At 34.2% G+C, this 19248-nt stretch overlaps 4 protein-coding genes across 5 annotated transcripts; all 4 read right to left on the bottom strand.

The window, feature by feature from the left end:
• Positions 1374–4696, bottom strand: LOC107617530 (amino-acid permease BAT1 homolog). Its single transcript, XM_016319302.2, has 7 exons — positions 4419–4696; positions 4080–4340; positions 3093–3331; positions 2796–2977; positions 2367–2656; positions 2151–2280; positions 1374–2065 (listed from the first exon to the last, which is right to left on the bottom strand). The coding sequence occupies exons 1-7, from the start codon at positions 4535–4537 to the stop codon at positions 1718–1720; spliced, it is 1569 nt and encodes a 522-aa protein (XP_016174788.1). The 5' UTR covers positions 4538–4696; the 3' UTR covers positions 1374–1717.
• Positions 6628–9606, bottom strand: LOC107617531 (amino-acid permease BAT1). Its single transcript, XM_016319303.2, has 8 exons — positions 9180–9606; positions 8722–8982; positions 8597–8615; positions 8267–8486; positions 7981–8162; positions 7609–7898; positions 7301–7430; positions 6628–7118 (listed from the first exon to the last, which is right to left on the bottom strand). Exons 1-8 carry the CDS (start codon positions 9470–9472, stop codon positions 6771–6773), a joined length of 1743 nt encoding a protein of 580 aa, XP_016174789.2. The 5' UTR covers positions 9473–9606; the 3' UTR covers positions 6628–6770.
• LOC107617535 (amino-acid permease BAT1 homolog) lies at positions 10806–13533 on the bottom strand. Of its 2 annotated transcripts, none has more exons than XM_021111094.1 (8): positions 13389–13533; positions 13048–13308; positions 12932–12950; positions 12606–12825; positions 12333–12514; positions 11929–12218; positions 11768–11840; positions 10806–11520 (listed from the first exon to the last, which is right to left on the bottom strand). In XM_021111094.1, the coding sequence occupies exons 1-8, from the start codon at positions 13484–13486 to the stop codon at positions 11173–11175; spliced, it is 1491 nt and encodes a 496-aa protein (XP_020966753.1). In that variant the 5' UTR covers positions 13487–13533; the 3' UTR covers positions 10806–11172. The 2 variants fall into 2 exon arrangements, with proteins under 2 accessions (XP_020966753.1, XP_016174794.2); XM_016319308.2 differs by having other exon boundaries at positions 10807–11520; positions 11711–11840.
• LOC107617533 (amino-acid permease BAT1 homolog) lies at positions 15308–18681 on the bottom strand. The gene is made up of 8 exons (XM_016319305.2): positions 18410–18681; positions 17707–17967; positions 17535–17553; positions 17238–17457; positions 16968–17149; positions 16265–16554; positions 16050–16179; positions 15308–15727 (listed from the first exon to the last, which is right to left on the bottom strand). Exons 1-8 carry the CDS (start codon positions 18505–18507, stop codon positions 15380–15382), a joined length of 1548 nt encoding a protein of 515 aa, XP_016174791.1. The 5' UTR covers positions 18508–18681; the 3' UTR covers positions 15308–15379.

The following is a 19248-nucleotide window of genomic DNA, read 5'->3' as shown; positions in this document are numbered from 1 at the left end:
TAAACCTGCAGCAAAATTATAATCATCAATGTATTGAATAAAAATTCAGATCAAATAATTTTGCAATTAATTAATTTTAATAATGTTTAGTCATCACACATATTAATTTAGAGTTTTCCAAACTCATCAATGTCCTTCTGTCAATGAATAATACGAAACGAAATAAAATTATCAATGTATTTTGTTATTTATAATGGTGTATGTTTTGTTACTGTCACATGAGCATAAAAATGATGTAATTTTGGACAGTGAAACATTTATTATCTTTTGAGTTTTCATATACCTTTTTACCAATGGCTCTCTTTTTATTATAAATTCTATCAAAACAAATAAAATTTCGCTCCAAAAGTTGTTATCTACATGATTATCTTTCATAGATAGACATGTCAGAGTAATTAACAGTACATATAAATATTACCGTTAAATTTTAGTTAATAAATTGATAGAAAAACATCATGTGTCCATGGTTGACTATCTTAAAAGACCAATTGATATTTTTTTTAAAGGCTAATTAGTCCAAAATTAAAATCTTCAAGGCTTAATGATCACTTTACTCATAAATAAATAAACAACAAAGATAGGCTACTTTTGGAAAAAGTAATCCATAAATAATATTCTAAAATCCTTACACAATTTTGGGGGAGGGGGGAGTTTTTTTTAAAAAAATCTAGGAGTCAAGTATTTTTATTAAGATCTGATAAGCTAATTGATGGCTATAAATCACAAAATTTGTTGGTTCCTTAGCATTCCTTTTTTTTATATAAACAAAATAAATATTTTATTTACCAATATGTATATTGTTGAGTGTACCTATAATTTTTACACGGCCATTACGGTATATAATTGAGATGAAATCTAAGAGGCCAGCAATTTTTGTGTTTTGTGGTCAACACTTAACCATCAAGAGAAAAGTGAGTGATCTCCCACTATTGGATGTAATCTCATACCATTAAAAAGACTATTGATAGTCAATTGATGGTTACAAAACACAAAATTTACTGACCCCTAGCACTCCTGAAACAAAAAATAATGTGAATATGTTTATTTGTATTAGATTAAACTAAGTCGTTAATTTTAATTATATCCATCTAAATTTTAAATTCAAGATTTTATAATTCTAAAATATTTAAATAAAAAAATTCCTTGGGGGACACATGGAAGAAAATATTTTCCTTGAATCATGAACTTTGCAATGGATTGTTTGGCCCTTGATTTTCTTCACTACTTGCAACTTATTCTGATATGTTGTAGCAACTGCATTGGGTCCTGTTATATGTTTAATCCAGCTGCTAATCAATCTTCACTAATTCTCTTGCTTGTTAAGGATTATAATCAAACATGCGTTCAAGGGACACAGATTGGGACACCATTTCTTGGAGAAACTTCCTTCTCATCTTTGAATTAAGATAAGACCACTGATGCCTTCCCTTGTTCTTCGGAATGCTAGAAAGTAGAAACCAGAAACCACCTCATTTCAAGGTAGCATGGAGTGTTTCTTAACAAATTATACAGCAAAAACATCTTCGTTTATTTAAATTACAAAGAAAATATAAATCAATTAAAATTCCTCTAAGATATTTTCTAGAATAATGTTACAATTGTTCTAACCTATGGATAGGAATCACCTCTCTTTAACCTTAACAAAATATTGCAATAATTTTCACAAATAACCTCGGCTCTATACTGCACTATTCATTCATCATTAAATCACTAAACTTTAGTATTTGAGGTTGGTTACAGGGCCTTTAAACCAATGCCTACCACTGATTATCCAATAAGAAACTACTAAAATTAGCAAACATCCAACGGCCACAGGTGTGTAGTTAAGTGTCTTTATGGTTATTGGGTAGGAAACAGGCAGTGAGAAGAGTACTGAGATTGTCAAAACCCATAGAACTGCAACCCAGCCCACAACGAGCCCAAAACGGCCCAAATTGAAAGGCCCAGGCACAAAGTACTTTGCTGCCAGTGTCACCCTGAAGAATATTGGGAGTGCATATGCTATGTAGAGACCAATTGTTGCTATGGACACCATGGCCTCAAATGCTACCAAACTCCCCAAAGACTGCAATACACAGAAATTACATTTTGTTATAAAAAGACATAAAATCAATTAAAAATAATACCAGGTAACAGAATTCAATACATACCGTTAGGGCCATGCAAAATGCTATAACAACAGAAAGCCAAACTGCATTTATAGGGACATCCTGCTTATTAACTTTATGCCACAATGATGAAAATGGCATGGCTCCATCTCTTGAGAAAGCATAAGTCATCCTACAAAAATTTCATGCATTGTAAATTTGCAAGTAGCTAATGAATGAAACACTAATCCCAAACGCATTGGTTAGTTAGTTAGTTACCTTGAGTTGCTGGTAACTGAACTCATACCACAGAAAAATATGGCAATAGCAATAATCACCAAGCACATAATACCCCCAAATCCATGGCCATATCTTTTCTTGAATGCCATATAAAATATTTGAGCAATGGCATATCCACCAGCATCATTGTCTTCACTCAACAGGTAAGGGATGTTAGTAACTGCAAAGGTAATTCCTAGTATGTAACCGAATCCAACAATAATGGATATTGCAACAGCTGTGATAATTCCTTTTGGTCCATTTTCATCAGCATTTTTGGTTTCCTCTGTCTGAAAATTGAAAACACAAGTGTAAACAAGAAATGATCTTAGTCCTAAACTCTTAATCACAGTGGAAAATCAAGAGCAAATTAGAACTGAAATGTTTTAAGAGGAAGTATATTCATTGTAAATAGTAGAAAAGATTTACCATATGAGCTGATGCATCATATCCAGTTAGTGTATATTGAGCCATCAGAAGTCCCAGCAAAAATATATAGGGTTTGCTACTGATTCCAGCACCATTATCAGCATTGAAATGAGTGAAAACAAACTTGGCACTAGCTCTTTCCGTTGCAACAGTTGGAATCAGAATCATAAGCACAAAAACACCTTCAAATTTTTAGCCGTTCCAAATTAGAGACTCAAAACTGAGAAATGAACTTAGAACTAATCAATTCATTCAAAAATTAAATAAAGATCAAATAGGTATGTCCTTGTTCTATACCTAAAATATTCCAGAAAGCGGCCAATTGTCCCAAGAATGATAATAATGAGATAGGAAGGCTGTTTATGATGCCATGGAGGAGCAAAATTCCCCCATGGATAGCAATAACTACATATTTAGATGCTTCATATCCTCCACCATTTTTGCCACCAGTACTAAGGAGTACAATAACCTGAATCAGTTGTGCTAGTGAGAAATCTACGCTTGTTGTCACTGCCCACTGACCAGCAATATTGAACCTGCAGCAAATGTAAGAGTGCAATTAACTAGTGATTATACTTATATGATATGATGTAGATTAAGCGTTAAACCTCGTTTTCAAGTGTATGGCATGAGGGGAAGTTACAAAATTAGATATTTACATACTGTAAATAAGAGATGTTATAGAATCAATAGAATGGTGGTTAAATGCAGTAGACTTTCAAAACTACAGTTAAAAATTGGGTAATAAAGAAAACAGGGAAATTAAAGCGGCAGAAATTTCATTGACTATAACTGAACATGATAATATCGAATAGAAAAAGTCTAGGGGGCCAGCAACTTTGTTAAATTCTGGCCAGCATGTAACCAGTAAAGAAAAGTGAGCCATTGGATGAAATCTCACACCAATCTCACACCATTAAAACCATCATTGATGGTTACTTGATGGTTACAAATCACAAAAGTTGCTGGTTCCCTAGCATTCCTGGTATGAATATATGATTATGATTGTACTACTGAATAGTTAAATGGCTTAAATGTACTCCAAATTGATTGGCCTTTTGATTCAGCAGTGATACAGAAGAAGTAGAACTTGAAAATTGAACATAGAAAATCTTGATTCTAGGATGTGAGTATCTTCTTCTCTAATAGAATATCATTATAGTGTCATCAAATTGCAAAACAAAGAAACAAGCAGCTTCCTTTGAATTTAATTACATCAACACATGATGGATACTATTTGCAAATAAAAATATAAAGGCAAAGAAGGGGAAAAGGTTGACTTACCAACCAGTGATCCAAGAAGCAAAGGGTGCCCATGATGGACCAGCAAGCTTAGCACTCCAATAGTAGAGACCACCAGAAGTTGGATACGATGAACAAATCTCAGCCATTGATAGAGCAACAAACATGGTGAAAGCACCAGCAATAAGCCACCCGTAGACCAATGAAACAGGTCCACCATAGTTCAAGCCATTGTTGTAAAGTGTGGTTACTCCAGTTAGAATCGATATAATTGCAAACGAGAATGCAAAATTCGAAATCGCCCTGCAAACTCAATCATTATTAATCAGAAGCAAAATAAAATTGAAGAGCAAATGAGATGAGATGAGCCAAAACACTTACGAGAGGTCACGCTTGAGCTCTTGCTTGTAACCGAGCTCTTGAAGACGGGCATGTCCAGAATCAAGCGGAACACTACCGCCTCCGCCATTATCGGGAGCCACGTGTGACGGGAGTGTCATGCTGTTGTTGCAGATAGAATACAGGAGTCTGAGTTAAAGGGACATGCAAATTAATAAGAAAAGAAAAGGTGCGTATAAAATTATAAATTCTCCCTTGTTTTGTGAGGATCCTTTAGCTTTGGATCTATTGTTGACTAAGCTACATTCCACGTTGTTAATTATTACATAATTTTTTTTTGTTGTTTACAGTATTCCTCGACCCGACAGGTCAAGGACTAATTCGTCGCAGATCTGACTTTCATTTAAGGATCTGCCGCTGGCCAATAAGTTGCTGCATGCACAAGGCGGGATTCGAACTCTCGACACTTGTTTAAGCAGACGGGTGAGTTGACCACTCGACCAACTCAAGTTGGTTAAGTATCAAATCAAAACCCGTGTCCGATAGGGCCCACTCACACAATGATACTTCAATCACACGCGTTGACCAAAAACAAGTTACTTGTCCGCTCTGCATCTGTGATTCGATTCGAATGTGCAGCAAGTTGGATGGTAGAGAAAGAAGGGGAATAATAATGCGACTAATACATTTTTTTAGTTTGAGTCCCTCACACGTATTAACTACTAGAGTTAGTTATCCAGCCTTCCGGTAATATAAGCTAGTGTTGGTTATGTTGTAAGTTGTAACTGATTAGCGAGTAGATGTGCTGCACCAACTAAATTAATTCGTTTCATTTGTTTTTTTTTTTTGGTGACTATTTCATTTGTTTAATAAGGCATCTGATTTTTTTAAAATATAATTTTATAAATTACTTCATACAATTGACTTTTTAATTGATATATTGAAATCAGATGATGGTTATGATGATGTGGGTTGTGGACGGCCGGTGGATGTTAATAACTTTCACATTGACAAAAAACACCATTGCTGACTTGCTGTGAACATGTGACAAATAACAATAAGAAAATGGCCGGAGGAAAAAAAGATCAAAGACAACACACAATATAATATGATGATAACATATTCCCAACAACCACAAGGGCAGCCAGAAGTTGACCCATAGGCCATAGCAGCAAATGGTACAATATATATTTTTTTTTTTACTTATGGCCATTTAAGTTTTTAAAAATTTAAAAATACATTTAAATTTTGAATACTGCTAGAGAGTCAATGACCTAAGCGTACAATGTGTACAATGGGCTAAATCTTTGGTCCATGAATAAAATGAACATCATTCATACTATCCAGAATAACCATCCGAATACTAGGGATGGGGTTCACCAAGGATCGAATTCTTAACCTTTCGGATCTAGAACTCTAATACCATATCATAAAATCACTCATCCCAAAAGCGTAACCTGACAGGATAATGTAACACTAATAGTCATATCTCTAATACTTCCTAAACCTCCACTGTACACATTGTACGCTTAGGTCATTGGCTCCCTATACTTTCTCTTAAATTTTTTACCTTCTCAAAATTTGGATACATTGATTTCTGCATTTACTTGAATCTGTTTGATCTAACGAAAAAATTAAACGTGATTTCTGTTGTACTAACTTAACCCATATACGAATATACACGTGAGAGAATTTTTAAAATAGAATAAATTAGGTTCAAGTTTTGAAAAAGTCGAGAATTTAAATGTATTTTCAAATTCTCAATCTCTAAGCTAAAAGTGACCTATTTCTCCTCTTCTCTATTTTTTAAATTGTTTTCCACCCTCTCTAATTAGTTGGCAGTATTGAACTATTGATATGCGTAATACATTCTGGCAGTATTGCTAAGTAACATGAGATGAGAACCAGCCTAGCCGAGCCAGAAAGAATTCTTGCGTCTCAATTGACTTTCTTTTCCCCTTAGCTCCTTTCTCCAATAAAACTCCAATTTACTATTTAATTTCCAAAATTATGGACAATGATGCTTAGTTAGTTTAACAAAATTGTCTCTAAATCAAATCCACGAGTTCCCATCACACACGACCTTTCTTAGAGCCTAAAATGAATATTAGACTGAAATTAATTGACAAAAAAAATCTCCTTCATTTAAGGGGAAAAAAACTGTGATAAAATTTTTAGATGTAATTATGAGTCATTTATCAACATAAATCTCAAATTAAGAGAGGCGAATATAAAATTTTGCTAAGTAAAGTGAACAAGCAATAAATATGGAGCTACATCAGTCCATCACTACTTTGATTACTTTCAGAGGGACAATACACAACTTCTTTGTTTACAATGTCTATTGGAAATTATTCTCTTAAAAAAATTATTATTATTAAAAATGAATAAAATTTAGTTTTTTATATTGGATATTGGTCCTGTGAACCAACGGCGACCACTAATGATCCAATAAGAAACAATAATAATAATCAAACATCCAATAGCAACAGGGGTATAGTTAAGTGTCTCAATGGTTATTGGATAAGAAACAGGCAGTGAGAAAAGTACTGAGATTGTGACAACCCAAAGAACTGCAACCCAGCCCACAATGAGCCCAAAAGGGCCCAAATTGAAAGGCCCAGGATCAAAGTACTTTGCTGCAAGTGTCACCCTGAAGAATATTGGAAGTGCATATGCTATGTAGAGACCAATTGTTGCTATGGACACCATGGCCTGAAATGCCACCATGCTCCCAAGAGACTGCATAACGGTCAAAATTTAGTTTAGAAATGTGGCATCAATAACATTTACACTAAGATATAATTAAATTGAAGGTAGAAACTCGAGTGTAGTTAACTTCATGTAAACTTGATAACTAAAAATCGTTAACTAATTTGACAGATTTGATTAAATTATCATCTAATAGCTCTCAGAATACATACCGTCAGTGCCATACAGAATGATATAAAAACAGAAAGCCAAACTGCATTGATAGGGACCTCTTGCTTGTTAACCTTTCGCCACAAGGAAGACAATGGCATGGCCTCATCTCTTGAGAAAGCATAAGCCATCCTTCATTAACAGCTAAAGATATTAATTAAATATCTCTCATAGTGCTCTGTCTCTGATGAATTAATTATAAGTAACTTCAAAGTAGCAATATAAACATAAATGATACAGAACAAGAGAATGTATTTGCTCTTAGAGCACACAAGAAATTTTAGTAATATTCTAAGGCATGGTTGGTTACCTTGAGTTGCTAGTCACTGAACTCATACCACAAAAAAATATAGCTACAGCAACAATGATCAAGCAGATAATCCCTCCAATACTATGACCATATCTGTCCTTGAATGCCATATAAAATATTTGAGCAATGGCATATCCACCAGCATCATTGTCTGTACTTAACAGGTAAGGGATGTTAGTAACTGCAAAGGTAATTCCTAATATGTAGCAGAATCCAAGAACAATAGATATTCCCACAGCACTGATAATTCCTTTTGGTCCATTTTTATCAGCTTCTTTGGTCTCTTCTGTCTGAAAATTAAGCTAAATTCTTCAATAACTTGACTGAAATTATGTTACAAAGGAAAAGTAGAAATGAAGAGAAAAGATTTACCATATGAGCTGATGCATCATATCCAGATAGAGAATACTGAGCCATAAGAAGTCCCACCAGAAATATGTAGGGACTGCTACTGATTCCGGCACCATTATCAGTATTGAAATGAGTGAAAACAAACTTAACACTAGCCCTTTGGGTCGCAACAATCGGAATCAGAATCATAAGCACAAAAACACCTGAAAACTTTGCCTCTAATTAGACTCTCAAAATGCTTTAATTTTCCCATGTGAAATGAACTTAGAAAAGACAGACATAAATAAAAAAGGATAAGTTTTCATACCTATTGCATTCCAAATAGAAGCAAATTGTCCAAAGAATGATAGCACTGAGATAGGAAGGGTGTTCAATATACCGTGGAGGAGCAAAATTCCACCATGAATAGCAATAACTACATATTTAGATGCTTCATATCCACCTCCATTTTTTCCACCAGTGCTAAGCAGAACAATGACCTGAATCAGTTGTGCTAATGAGAAATCTACACTTGTTGTCACTGCCCACTGGAGATTCAAAGAAGCAAAAAAGTTAGAGCTTCAAATTAATTAGAAATCTTCATCACACACTAGGATGTTGAAATTCTTGTCCAGAATACTCGAATTCTCAAGAATACCTGACCAATAATATTAAACCTGCATTGAAAAACAAACCAGACAGAACACATGTCAGAGAAATAACAACTGTTGGAAAGGTTCATCAAAGAAAAACAATGCAAAATGAAAGAACTGGTTACAATACCAGCCAGTGATCCAAGAAGCAAAAGGTGCCCAATTTGGGCCAGCAAGCTTAGCACTCCAATAGTAGAGACCACCAGAAGTTGGATAAGCTGAACAAATCTCAGCCATTGATAAAGCAACAAACATGGTGAAAAAACCAGCAATAAGCCACCCGTAGACCATTGAAAAAGGTCCACCATAGTTCAAGCCAGTGTTGTAAAGTGTGGTTACTCCGGTCAGGATCGATATAATAGAAAACGAGAATGCAAAATTTGAGATAGCCCTGCAAAATAGTGTATGCTTGAGTGTGCAATAAATATATATAAAGACTGAACTATAAATTTCTGATCTTATTTTAGTAAATCACAACCTTCTTTTGTCTGAAATCTGAATACAAAACATACTTTTTTCTTTTGTTTGTTAGTTAGAATTCGAAGGAGAAGCAAGGTAAATGAAAGAAAAGAATGGAGAGGACTTAACGAAAGATCACGCTTGAGCTCTTGCTTGTAACCGAGTTCATGAAGACGTGCATGGCCTGAATCAAGAGAAGAAGAAGCGTCGACCACCACATGAGTTTGGAGTGTCATGTTGAATACAAGACTCCACCAGCTAAGAGCTTGGTTGAACAAATTAAGCAAGCAACACGGAAGCAAATGAATAGTCAAAGTTATAGTATGGTTTTGTGATTGATAAAAACTCCATGAGTTGATATTTTGCGAGTCTTTGACCAAATTTTCATTATGTATGTATGTATGTAAGTCATTGTTAATCATTGGATGCTAATTTTCTCCCATCCAATTTTTGTCGTGAGGTGCCCAACGCCGCCGCCCTCACAAGAATACGACGTTCCTTACCTTCATTCCCAGGAAAGCAAGTTCAAGCGACAGTAGAACGAGTTATACCTCGGAATACCTGCACTCACGCAGGGACAATATAAATATCTATGCTGGCCCTCCATAATTGACACAAAAATACTCTCACAACTTTTCAAATGGATATTCTCGACTAAATCCCCATTTTGGTCCCTGAGATTCACGCAATTACTCATTTTAGTCCTCGAAATTTAAAATTACTTATATTGGTCCTCCAGATTCAAGTTTGGGCACCAATGTGGTCCCTCGACTCTTTCTGACGATGACTAAACAAATAGAATGCTGAGATGACACCCTCCTTGCCATGCTGGATGATGAGTAAACGACTTCGATTACCTTGGCACCTAAACAAGTCAGAAATATCGTCTTTGTATATAAAGGGAGAAGAAACGATGGAAACCCAAAATAAAATATTCTTTTTCTTCTCTACCTCCACTATTTTTCATTTTTGACTTGTTTGGGCGCCAAGAGTAAACGACGTCGTTTACTTATCATCCAGCGTAGCAGTGAGAGTGTCATCTTAGCACTCCGTTTGCCTAATCATCGTCAGAAAGAGTCGAGGGACCATATTAGTGCCCGAACTTAAATCCTGAGGATTAGTATAGGTAATTTTGATTTTCGAGAACCAAATTGAGTAATCGCGTGAATCTCAGGGACCAAAATGGGAATTTAGTCGGATATTCTCACTTCAATTTTAATGATGTCATTTTTTTTTTTTCACGAATCCATACAATATACAGTATAAAAGAAATCATGTGGAGAACTTAAGGTAACATAATGTATCATTCTATTGTAACCGTATATATAATGAAGCAGTGGTTGTATGTCACAAATCACAAACAGCTAAGCCTGAGAGACAAAGAACACGTGCACGTATCCATTTTTTCCATCATAGTTAGCTTATCTGCCATAAAAACAATGAGAAGAGACATCATCATATCTTATCCATTAATAATGCAATTTCTTCAACTCCGGACAGACACAGACCAAAGCTTGTTTTGGTGGACCACATCTCAGTTTCTTATATACATCCCCTTCTCTTTTTGTTTCTGATTTAAACTCAGTATTTTGGTAATCAAGATTTGGGCGTGAATAGAAAGAAAACTCCAAACCGTGACAATTCCCAATTACAATGTCAAATTATCAGCACAAAATGTTGACAAAAATAAAAATCAACAAAGAAAAATTCAACACTTTGACCAAAGCAGATTTTATTAGTATGGTCTTCAAAGTTTTGTATACAAATATCAGAGGCTGATATCATCTTCTGACATAAAAATAAAATGGCAAGAGACATTATTATATATAAGTCACCAAATAATAAATATAATGAATACAATATTTTTTTTTTCATACAACTCACATTCACTCTAAAACACTCTACTTAAAGGTTTTTCATTGACACCATTAAAACTTAAACCCCAAAATGTAGTTTATCTTTTTTTGGTCAATTGGACAACTCCTAATTCTAAATATTACAAATTCACTCGTACAAACAATACTTAAGAGTTCTATCCACTACTTGACCTTGGTATGCGTGTGTTGCAAGACATAGATGATGACCACTAGACCAAGGCCTTGCATGTATAATGAACACAACTTTAGTTTTCTGTATTGGTTAAAGGGCCTTTAAACCAATGGCGAGCACTGATGATCCAATAAGAAACTATAAGAATAATCAAACATCCAAGAGCAATAGGGGTGTAGTTAAGTGTCTCAATGGTTATTGGGTAGGAAACAGGCAGTGAGAAGAGTACTGAGATTAACACAACCCAGATAACTGCAACCCAACCCACAATAATCCCATAACGGCTCAAGTTGAAAGGCCCAGGCTGAAAATGCTTTGCTGCCAATGTCACCCTGAAGAATATTGGAAGTGCATATGCTACATAGAGACTAATTACTGCTATGGACACAGTGGCCTGAAATGCTACCATGCTTCCAAGAGACTGCATTACAATTAGAGTTGAGTTTAGAGACTTGCCAATGCCAAGAACAGATTTCACAGTTACAAATAGCCTTAGCTAAGATGAAGTTAGTTAGCAGTTACTTATAATTCTGTTATATAGTTTCTTCTTTCTGTTAGCACAAGATCCAGATAACTAAATAATTTTTCTTAGTAAAACATAAAATACATACTGTTAGTGCCATGCAAAATGAAATCAAAACAGAAAGCCAAACAGCATTTATAGGAACCTCCTCCTTATTAACTTGATGCCACAATGATGACAAGGGCATGGCCCCATCTCTTGAGAAAGCATAAGCCATCCTGTACATATAATAAGCAACTAGAGAGATTACAAAACCTTTAATGTGCAAATGCCAAATGGATAGTACTGAATTTCAGGTACATTTACCTTGAGTTGCTGGTAATTGAACCCATACCACAGAAAAATATAGCAATAGCAACAATAACCAAGCACATAATACCCCCAAATCCACTGCCATATCTTTTCTTGAATGACATATAAAATATTTGAGCAATGGCATATCCACCAGCATCATTGTCTTCACTCAATAGGTAAGGGATATCAGTAACTGCAAAGGTAATGCCTAGTATGTAACAGAATCCAACAACAATAGATATTCCAACTGAGCTGATAATTCCTTTTGGTCCATTTATATCAGATCTCTTAGTTTCCTCCGTCTGAAAATTGAAGTTTTTAATAAAAAGAAAAATCTTAGTCCAATCATTCAACCAGTCTAAGGCAACATATTCTATGAGACAAGGCCAAAAAACAAAAAAAGTGGAAAAATTCACCATATGAACTGATGCATCATACCCAGCTAGGGTAAACTGACTCATAAGAAGTCCCAGAACAAATATGTAAGATTTGCTGTTGATTCCAGCCCCATTATCTGAATTGAACTCAGTGAAAACAAACTTGACACTTGCCCTCTCCGTTGCAACAGATGGGATTAGAATAATAAGAACAAAAACACCTGAGAGTTTGTCAAATTCCAATTAAGTATTCAAAGTCTTCTCCCCCTAAACTACTGAAAAAGAAAATTCAAATAGGAAATTTCTTCCTACCTACAACATTCCAAATAGCACCCAAGTGTGCCAAGAGTGATAAGATTGAGATAGGGAGGCTGTTAATTACACCATGTATGACCAAAATTCCACCATGGATAGCAATAACTACATATTTAGATGCGACATATCCACCACCATTTTTGCCACCAGTACTAAGCAGAATGATAACCTGAAGCAGCTGTGCCAGTGAGAAGTTTATACTTGTTGTCCCTGCCCACTGCAAATGAATAGAAATTCAAAAACCTTCAACTTACTCAACTTTGACTTTGCAGTAAAAGTTGAAGGATGGTGAAATACTAAACTATGTGATTTTTCAAGAATACCTGGCCAATAATATTGAACCTGCATGGGAAACCAATATTATGTTACATCTGGAGAGGGATGAATTATGAATTGAAAAACATTTTCAAATAAAAAAAAGATGAGTTGGATACAATACCAGCCAGTGATCCAAGAGGCAAAGGGTGCCCATTGAGGGCCAGCAAGCTTGGCGCTCCAAAAGTAGAGACCACCAGAAGTTGGATATGCTGAACAAATCTCAGCCATTGATAGAGCAACAAGCATGGTGAAGATACAAACTACCAACCAGCCATACACCATAGAAACTGGGCCACCATAGTTTAAACCAGTGTTGTAAAGGGTGCTTATACAAGTAAGTACGGATATAATAGAAAATGTAAGTGCAAAATTTGAGATGACCCTGCACATTGGATGAAATAAGGAATCAAAATATGCTATTTTTGGGTCTGAAATGAAAGGTGATAAAGGAGAGAACTTAACGAGAGTTCACGCTTGAGCTCTTGCTTGTAGCCTAGTTCATGAAGACGGACAAGCCCAGAATCAAGAGAAGCACCTTCATTATCAAATGGAATTGTCATCTTTTCACTCTTTAGCTTTGCTTGCAGTTGCACTAAGCAGATAAACAGAGAAGCAGTGCGTCTTAAGGACTTAAAGTTAGTAGTTGAGAATCGTTAAATGATTTGATAAATTTAAATGAATAGATTTTCAATCATTTTTAATTTTTAATTTTACTTTACATAAAGATAACTGGATATAAGTATTTATTATCTTTAAAATATTTTGTGCAGCCGTAAACAAATATTTCAAGTCGCTACGGACACTGAGACAGGGACACTAAGACACAAAATTGTGTTTGGCAGAGGAGACATGGACAAAGACAATGTGTAAAGAGACACTGAATTAGTGTATTTTGTGTCCATCGACACGGAGACACTAACAAGGAACATAACTTATTTTTTATTTTTTCTTTTATTATTCTTGTTAATTTTTTATAATTATATTTTTTATTGTTATATTTTTCATCTTAAATTTTTTGAATAAAAAAAATAGAATAAATTGAATTTTCATAATTTGTTCTATTTTATCACCAAACAAAATATAATAACACAAAATTTTGTATCTCTGTCCGTGTCTTATCTTATCCTGTTCTCGGTGTATTGTCCCATCCTGATCTTAAAAACAAACGCAGCCTAGGAAGGCAGCCGGTACAAAAGTCAACTATCCAAAGTCAAATTCATTCTAAATTTAAAAATAAAAAATCATTAACTAATGCAAATCGGTAATTGATATTCTTCAACTTCATTCCGTACTATTTTTTGCCAGTTAGCCATATATTCTCACAAAATTTTGGATGAATTATACAAGTGATTCGTAAATACATAAAGTTATTTACTACTTAAAAAAAATGAGAGTATTTTTATCATTAATAGATTTATAGAATAATTTTATTATCAAATCAGATGGTATTTTGAGTTTAACTTTAATGCACGATACTGTGTATAATTTCTTTTAGATGAGTATTTAATAAAAATAATAATTATTTTTTATGCTAAGAAAATAAAGAGAAAAAAAAAGTAGATGACGAGAGGGAATGAAGAATTCTATTGGTAACAGTTGATTTTTCACATTCAACAACAACCAAAGATTTTTATATTTATACACAGCTTCTAAACTTGATAAGTTGGAGAGTTAGTTGCAATAAATTGCTAACAATAAATTTCTACACTTTTCTAATCTCTAACTGCCTTTTTACTTTTGGATGCTTTGCTAACTCAGCTTTCATATTTTTCTAACTGCACTTACATCAATCCTACTACTTTTTGGGTTTAATTTTGATAACGTTACGTAATTAGATGTACGTATAATTATCATTGTATCAAAATTAATCAGTATAAAATAATTTTATATATACATCTAATTATATAATACCACATTATATTAATTGCTTAGATGGTCATCCAAAAATAGATATAATTGCACAACTGTTTAAATTTTACACTTGCATTAAAGTTGAACGCATTTGATGGTTTATCCAAATATTTTCTTCCAAGTCATTAGGAAGGTAGCTACGTCAAGTTGTGCAGAGTATAAATTTGTAATCTTATTTTATTGGGAACTCTTTCTTGTAACCGAGTTCATGAAGAGTGAAGACGTGCATGCCCGAAGAAAAAGCGTCGGTGGATCACATCTCACTTTTCTTATTTACATCCCCTTTTCCTTTTGTATTTTGATCTAAAGTCTTGGTATTTAGGTATTCAAAAGAAAAATCACAATTCTTAATTACAAGGTCAAATTGTCAACCCAAAATGCTGACCATAAACAAATATCAACACTTAAACCAAAGCAGATTTTCTTAGTATGGTCTTGAGTGTTTTTTATATTAATATTAGATGCTGATATCAAATTCTGATATGCCAAGAGACATTATTATTATTATTATATATAAGTCACTAAATATAATGAACACAACTTCATTTATCTATATTGGTTAAAGGGCCTTTAAACCAATGGCGAGCACTGATGATCCAATAAGAAACTATAAGAATTACCAAACATCCAAGAGCAATAGGGGTATAGTTAAGTGTCTCAATGGTTATTGGGTAGGAAACAGGGAGTGAGAAGAGTACTGAGATTATCACAACCCAGATAACTGCAACCCAGCCCACAATGAGCCCATAACGGCCCAAGTTGAAAGGCCCAGGCACAAAATGCTTTGCTGCCAATGTCACTCTAAAGAATATTGGAAGTGCATATGCTATATAGCTAGTAATCACTGCTATTGACACTGTGGCCTGAAATGCTACCATGCTTCCAAGAGACTGCAATAGAATTAGAGTTGAGTTAGATACTGATTATGAATCTCTAGCAGAGTTAGATAATGGAAATGTTTGGTAACCAAATAAAATCAGCCAAAAACAACTATAACTTGTCTTATTTAGCATTTATTAATTGTTGCGACAATTAATTAATGCTAAATAAGACAAGTTCTGTCTGTTTTTTTTGTCTACCTAACATTACCCGTTAGATAAATACTAGTTCCTCTACATTGTTGCCAAGGACAAATAAGAGAAGATGTGGTTTGAAGAGCATTTTGAAATTTAAAATATTTAATATTTCTTAACAAAATAAAAAAGCACATACCGTTAGAGCCATGCAAAATGAAATCAAAACAGAAAGCCAAACAGCATTTATAGGAACCTCCTCCTTATTAACTTGATGCCACAATGATGACAAGGGCATGGCCCCATCTCTTGAGAAAGCATAAGCCATCCTGTAAATATAAGCAACTAGAGAGATTATAAAGCCTCTAATATGCAAATGCCAAATGCATAGCACCAAATTTCAGGTACATTTACCTTGAGTTGCTGGTAACTGAACCCATACCACAGAAAAATATGGCAATAGCAATAATCACCAAGCACATAATACCCCCAAATCCATGGCCATATCTTTTCTTGAATGTCATATAAAATATTTGAGCAATTGCATATCCACCAGCATCATTGTCTTGACTCAATAGGTAAGGGATATCAGTAACTGCAAAGGTAATGCCTAATATGTAACCAAATCCAAAAACAATAGATATTCCAACTGAGCTGATAATTCCTTTTGGTCCATTTATATCAGATCTCTTGGTTTCCTCCGTCTGAAAATTGAAGTTTTCAATAAAAGAAAAATCTTAGTCCAATCCTTTAATCACTCAACCAGTCAAGTTAAATTTTAGAGACATTAGTGACTTAGAGGTTAATCACTTCTGGATGTTGGCTACTACAATGTGTTAGTTTCTTGATAGTTACCATCCTATATGTAGTGTGTATCTCTAATGTAAATCTAAATCTCACCATTAACAAAATCCAATTCTAACTTTCTCAATTTTCCCCTTGTTTATCTGTCAGCATGGATTATAACAGTAAATGAATAGCACCAATACTTATAAACTAATACTTAAATTCTTGACGAAAAAAGCACTTTCAAGGGATCATGCAATAGAAATGCAAAATTTATATGACAGGAAATGCATTCTGTGAGAGGGGGCGAAAAAGAGCGAAAAATATTCACCATATGAGCTGATGCATCATACCCAGCTAAGGTATACTGACTCATAAGAAGTCCCAAAACAAATATGTAAGGTCTGCTATTGATTCCAACCCCATTATCTGTATTGAACTCGGTGAAAACAAACTTGGCACTCGCTTTTTTCGTTGCAACAGATGGGATCAGAATAATAAGCACAACAACACCTGAAAGTTTTTTCAAGTTCCAATTAGATATTCAAAATCATTTCCCCTAAACTGAAAAAGAGAATTCAAATAGAAAAATTCTTCCTACCTACAACATTCCAAACAGTACCAAAGTTTGCCAAGAGTGATAACATTGAGATAGGGAGGCTGTTTATTATACCATGTAGGAGCAAAATCCCACCATGGATAGCAATAACTACATATTTAGATGCCACATATCCACCACCATTTTTCCCACCAGTACTAAGGAGAATGATAACCTGAATCAGTTGTGCTAGTGAGAAGTCTATACTTGTTGTCCCTGCCCACTGCAAATGAAAAAAATTTCAAAACTTAGTCAAATGGGTTATCAAAAATACTAGATTATGTGATTTTTCAAAAATACCTGGCCAATGATATTGAACCTGCATGGGAAACCAACATTGTGTTATATATACTCAGCAACTCATCGTTTCTACTAGTGGAGAGGAATGAATTATGAATTGGCTCAATGCGCGACGAAGAATGAGTATGAAAAGAAATTTCCGAATCAAAAAAAGATGAGTTGGCTACAATACCAGCCAGTGATCCAAGAGGCAAAGGGTGCCCATTGAGGACCAGCAAGCTTGGCACTCCAAAAGTAGAGACCACCAGAAGTTGGATATGCTGAACAAATCTCAGCCATTGATAGAGCAACAAGCATGGTGAAGATACAAACTACCAACCAGCCATACACCATTGAAACTGGACCACCATAGTTTAAACCAGTATTGTAAAGAGTACTTATACCAGTCAGCACGGATATAATAGAAAATGTAAGTGCAAAATTTGAGATGACCCTGCATATTGGACAAATTTAGGAATCAAAATAAAAAACCGTGAATCCAAGTACTAAAACAAAAACTTACCATATTTTGTTAGTCAAGACAATCAATCATGTTCAGGTATTGAGATTCTATAGAGATGTTAATCCATATACAAAAAATCAAACTTAAAAATATTGGTTAAAAGAAAAAGAACTTACCACTCAAAAGTAAAAAAATAATAAAATTGTTTTGTGGAAATAAAGTAAAATCAAATTCATTCAGCACTAAGTAAATTTAAACAACTTTTCTCAATATCAATTAAACAAAATTTAAACTAAAACTTCTCAAACAAGTAGTTTATTTACAAGTGAAGTGAGTTTCTAATAGTAGTATTTCAAAATATCCTATTCTTGGGATCTAAATAGCAAACTAGTTAGCAAATGAAAATGAAAGGTGAAAAAGGAGAGAACTTAACGAGAGATCACGCTTGAGCTCTTGCTTGTAGCCGAGTTCGTGAAGGCGGACATGCCCAGAATCAAGAGAAGCAGCTTCACTATCAGATGGGATTGTCATCTTTTCAGTATTGCTGCTCTGTAGCTTTGCTTGCAGCAGTTACACTAAGCAGACAAACAGAGAAGCATGGTCTTTAAGCACTCGCCGTTTGATCTTTGCCAGAATAAATAACGTGCTAGGTTGTCGTTTGTTGCTGACTTTCCCTCCATTTTTTGTCATATCTTTCTTTAAAATATTGTCCGGCCCTTAACAAACATTTTCTTTCGAGTCATTGGGAAGTTAGGTACGTAAAATTGTCAATAGTCAAACTCAATTTAAATTAAAAAATCATGACTACTATAATGATATTTTTTAACTTGAAAATCCATTTATACTTAATATGACAATCATATTATGCGTATATAAAAAAATTAATTATTAAATTAATTATCTATAAAAGTTAAGCAACACACATATTTATACATAAATACATGACGATTGATTTTTATAGTTATGATGACTCAAAACATTTAAGATGGCTCTTTATAAAACTCTTGGAGACTTCGTAAATATGAACAACGACTAATATGTATTTATAGATTTATCGGTGCTTTGCTCCTTGTTTATTTATTTATTTATTTTGAACAAAAAAGCTCAACACTACAGTGGAGCAAAGAATCCAAACAAGAAAAAGAAAAACAAATCCAAAATCATCTCCGACATAGCCATCAATAACAAAGATTATTTACGACACTACTCTGCAGCACATAAGAAGGATTGAGCCACACAATCAACGACTTTTGTAGTCTTGTTCTAAAATAT

Source organism: Arachis ipaensis, chromosome B09 (genome assembly GCF_000816755.2).
Source record: "Arachis ipaensis cultivar K30076 chromosome B09, Araip1.1, whole genome shotgun sequence".
NCBI lineage: Eukaryota > Viridiplantae > Streptophyta > Magnoliopsida > Fabales > Fabaceae > Arachis > Arachis ipaensis.
The sequence above is the reverse complement of the archived record's forward strand: the minus strand, read 5'-3'. Positions and strand labels throughout refer to the sequence as shown.

Bases quoted from the DNA above. Each gene is read 5' to 3' on its own strand.
- LOC107617535 (XM_016319308.2), bottom strand. From the start codon at position 13,486: ATGACAATTCCATTTGATAATGAAGGTGCTTCTCTTGATTCTGGGCTT. The intron at 13,309-13,388 runs GTTAAGTTCTCT...TCCAATGTGCAG, and splicing joins GAGCTCAAGCGTGAACTCTC to GGTCATCTCAAATTTTGCAC. The intron at 12,515-12,605 runs GTAGGAAGAAAT...ACAAACTCTCAG, and splicing joins TGCTATTTGGAATGTTGTAG to GTGTTTTTGTTCTTATTATT.
- LOC107617531 (XM_016319303.2), bottom strand. From the start codon at position 9,472: ATGATTAACAATGACTTACATACATACATACATAATGAAAATTTGGTC. The intron at 7,899-7,980 runs GTAAATCTTTTC...CTTAATTTTCAG, and splicing joins ATGATGCATCAGCTCATATG to ACAGAAGAGACCAAAGAAGC. The intron at 7,431-7,608 runs GTAACCAACCAT...CTGTTAATGAAG, and splicing joins TCAGTGACTAGCAACTCAAG to GATGGCTTATGCTTTCTCAA.
- LOC107617530 (XM_016319302.2), bottom strand. From the start codon at position 4,537: ATGACACTCCCGTCACACGTGGCTCCCGATAATGGCGGAGGCGGTAGT. The intron at 2,657-2,795 runs GTAAATCTTTTC...TTCAATTTTCAG, and splicing joins ATGATGCATCAGCTCATATG to ACAGAGGAAACCAAAAATGC. The intron at 2,066-2,150 runs GTATGTATTGAA...TGTGTATTGCAG, and splicing joins CATTTTGCATGGCCCTAACG to TCTTTGGGGAGTTTGGTAGC.
- LOC107617533 (XM_016319305.2), bottom strand. From the start codon at position 18,507: ATGACAATCCCATCTGATAGTGAAGCTGCTTCTCTTGATTCTGGGCAT. The intron at 17,968-18,409 runs GTTAAGTTCTCT...TCCAATATGCAG, and splicing joins GAGCTCAAGCGTGATCTCTC to GGTCATCTCAAATTTTGCAC. The intron at 17,150-17,237 runs GTAGGAAGAATT...AAAAACTTTCAG, and splicing joins TACTGTTTGGAATGTTGTAG to GTGTTGTTGTGCTTATTATT.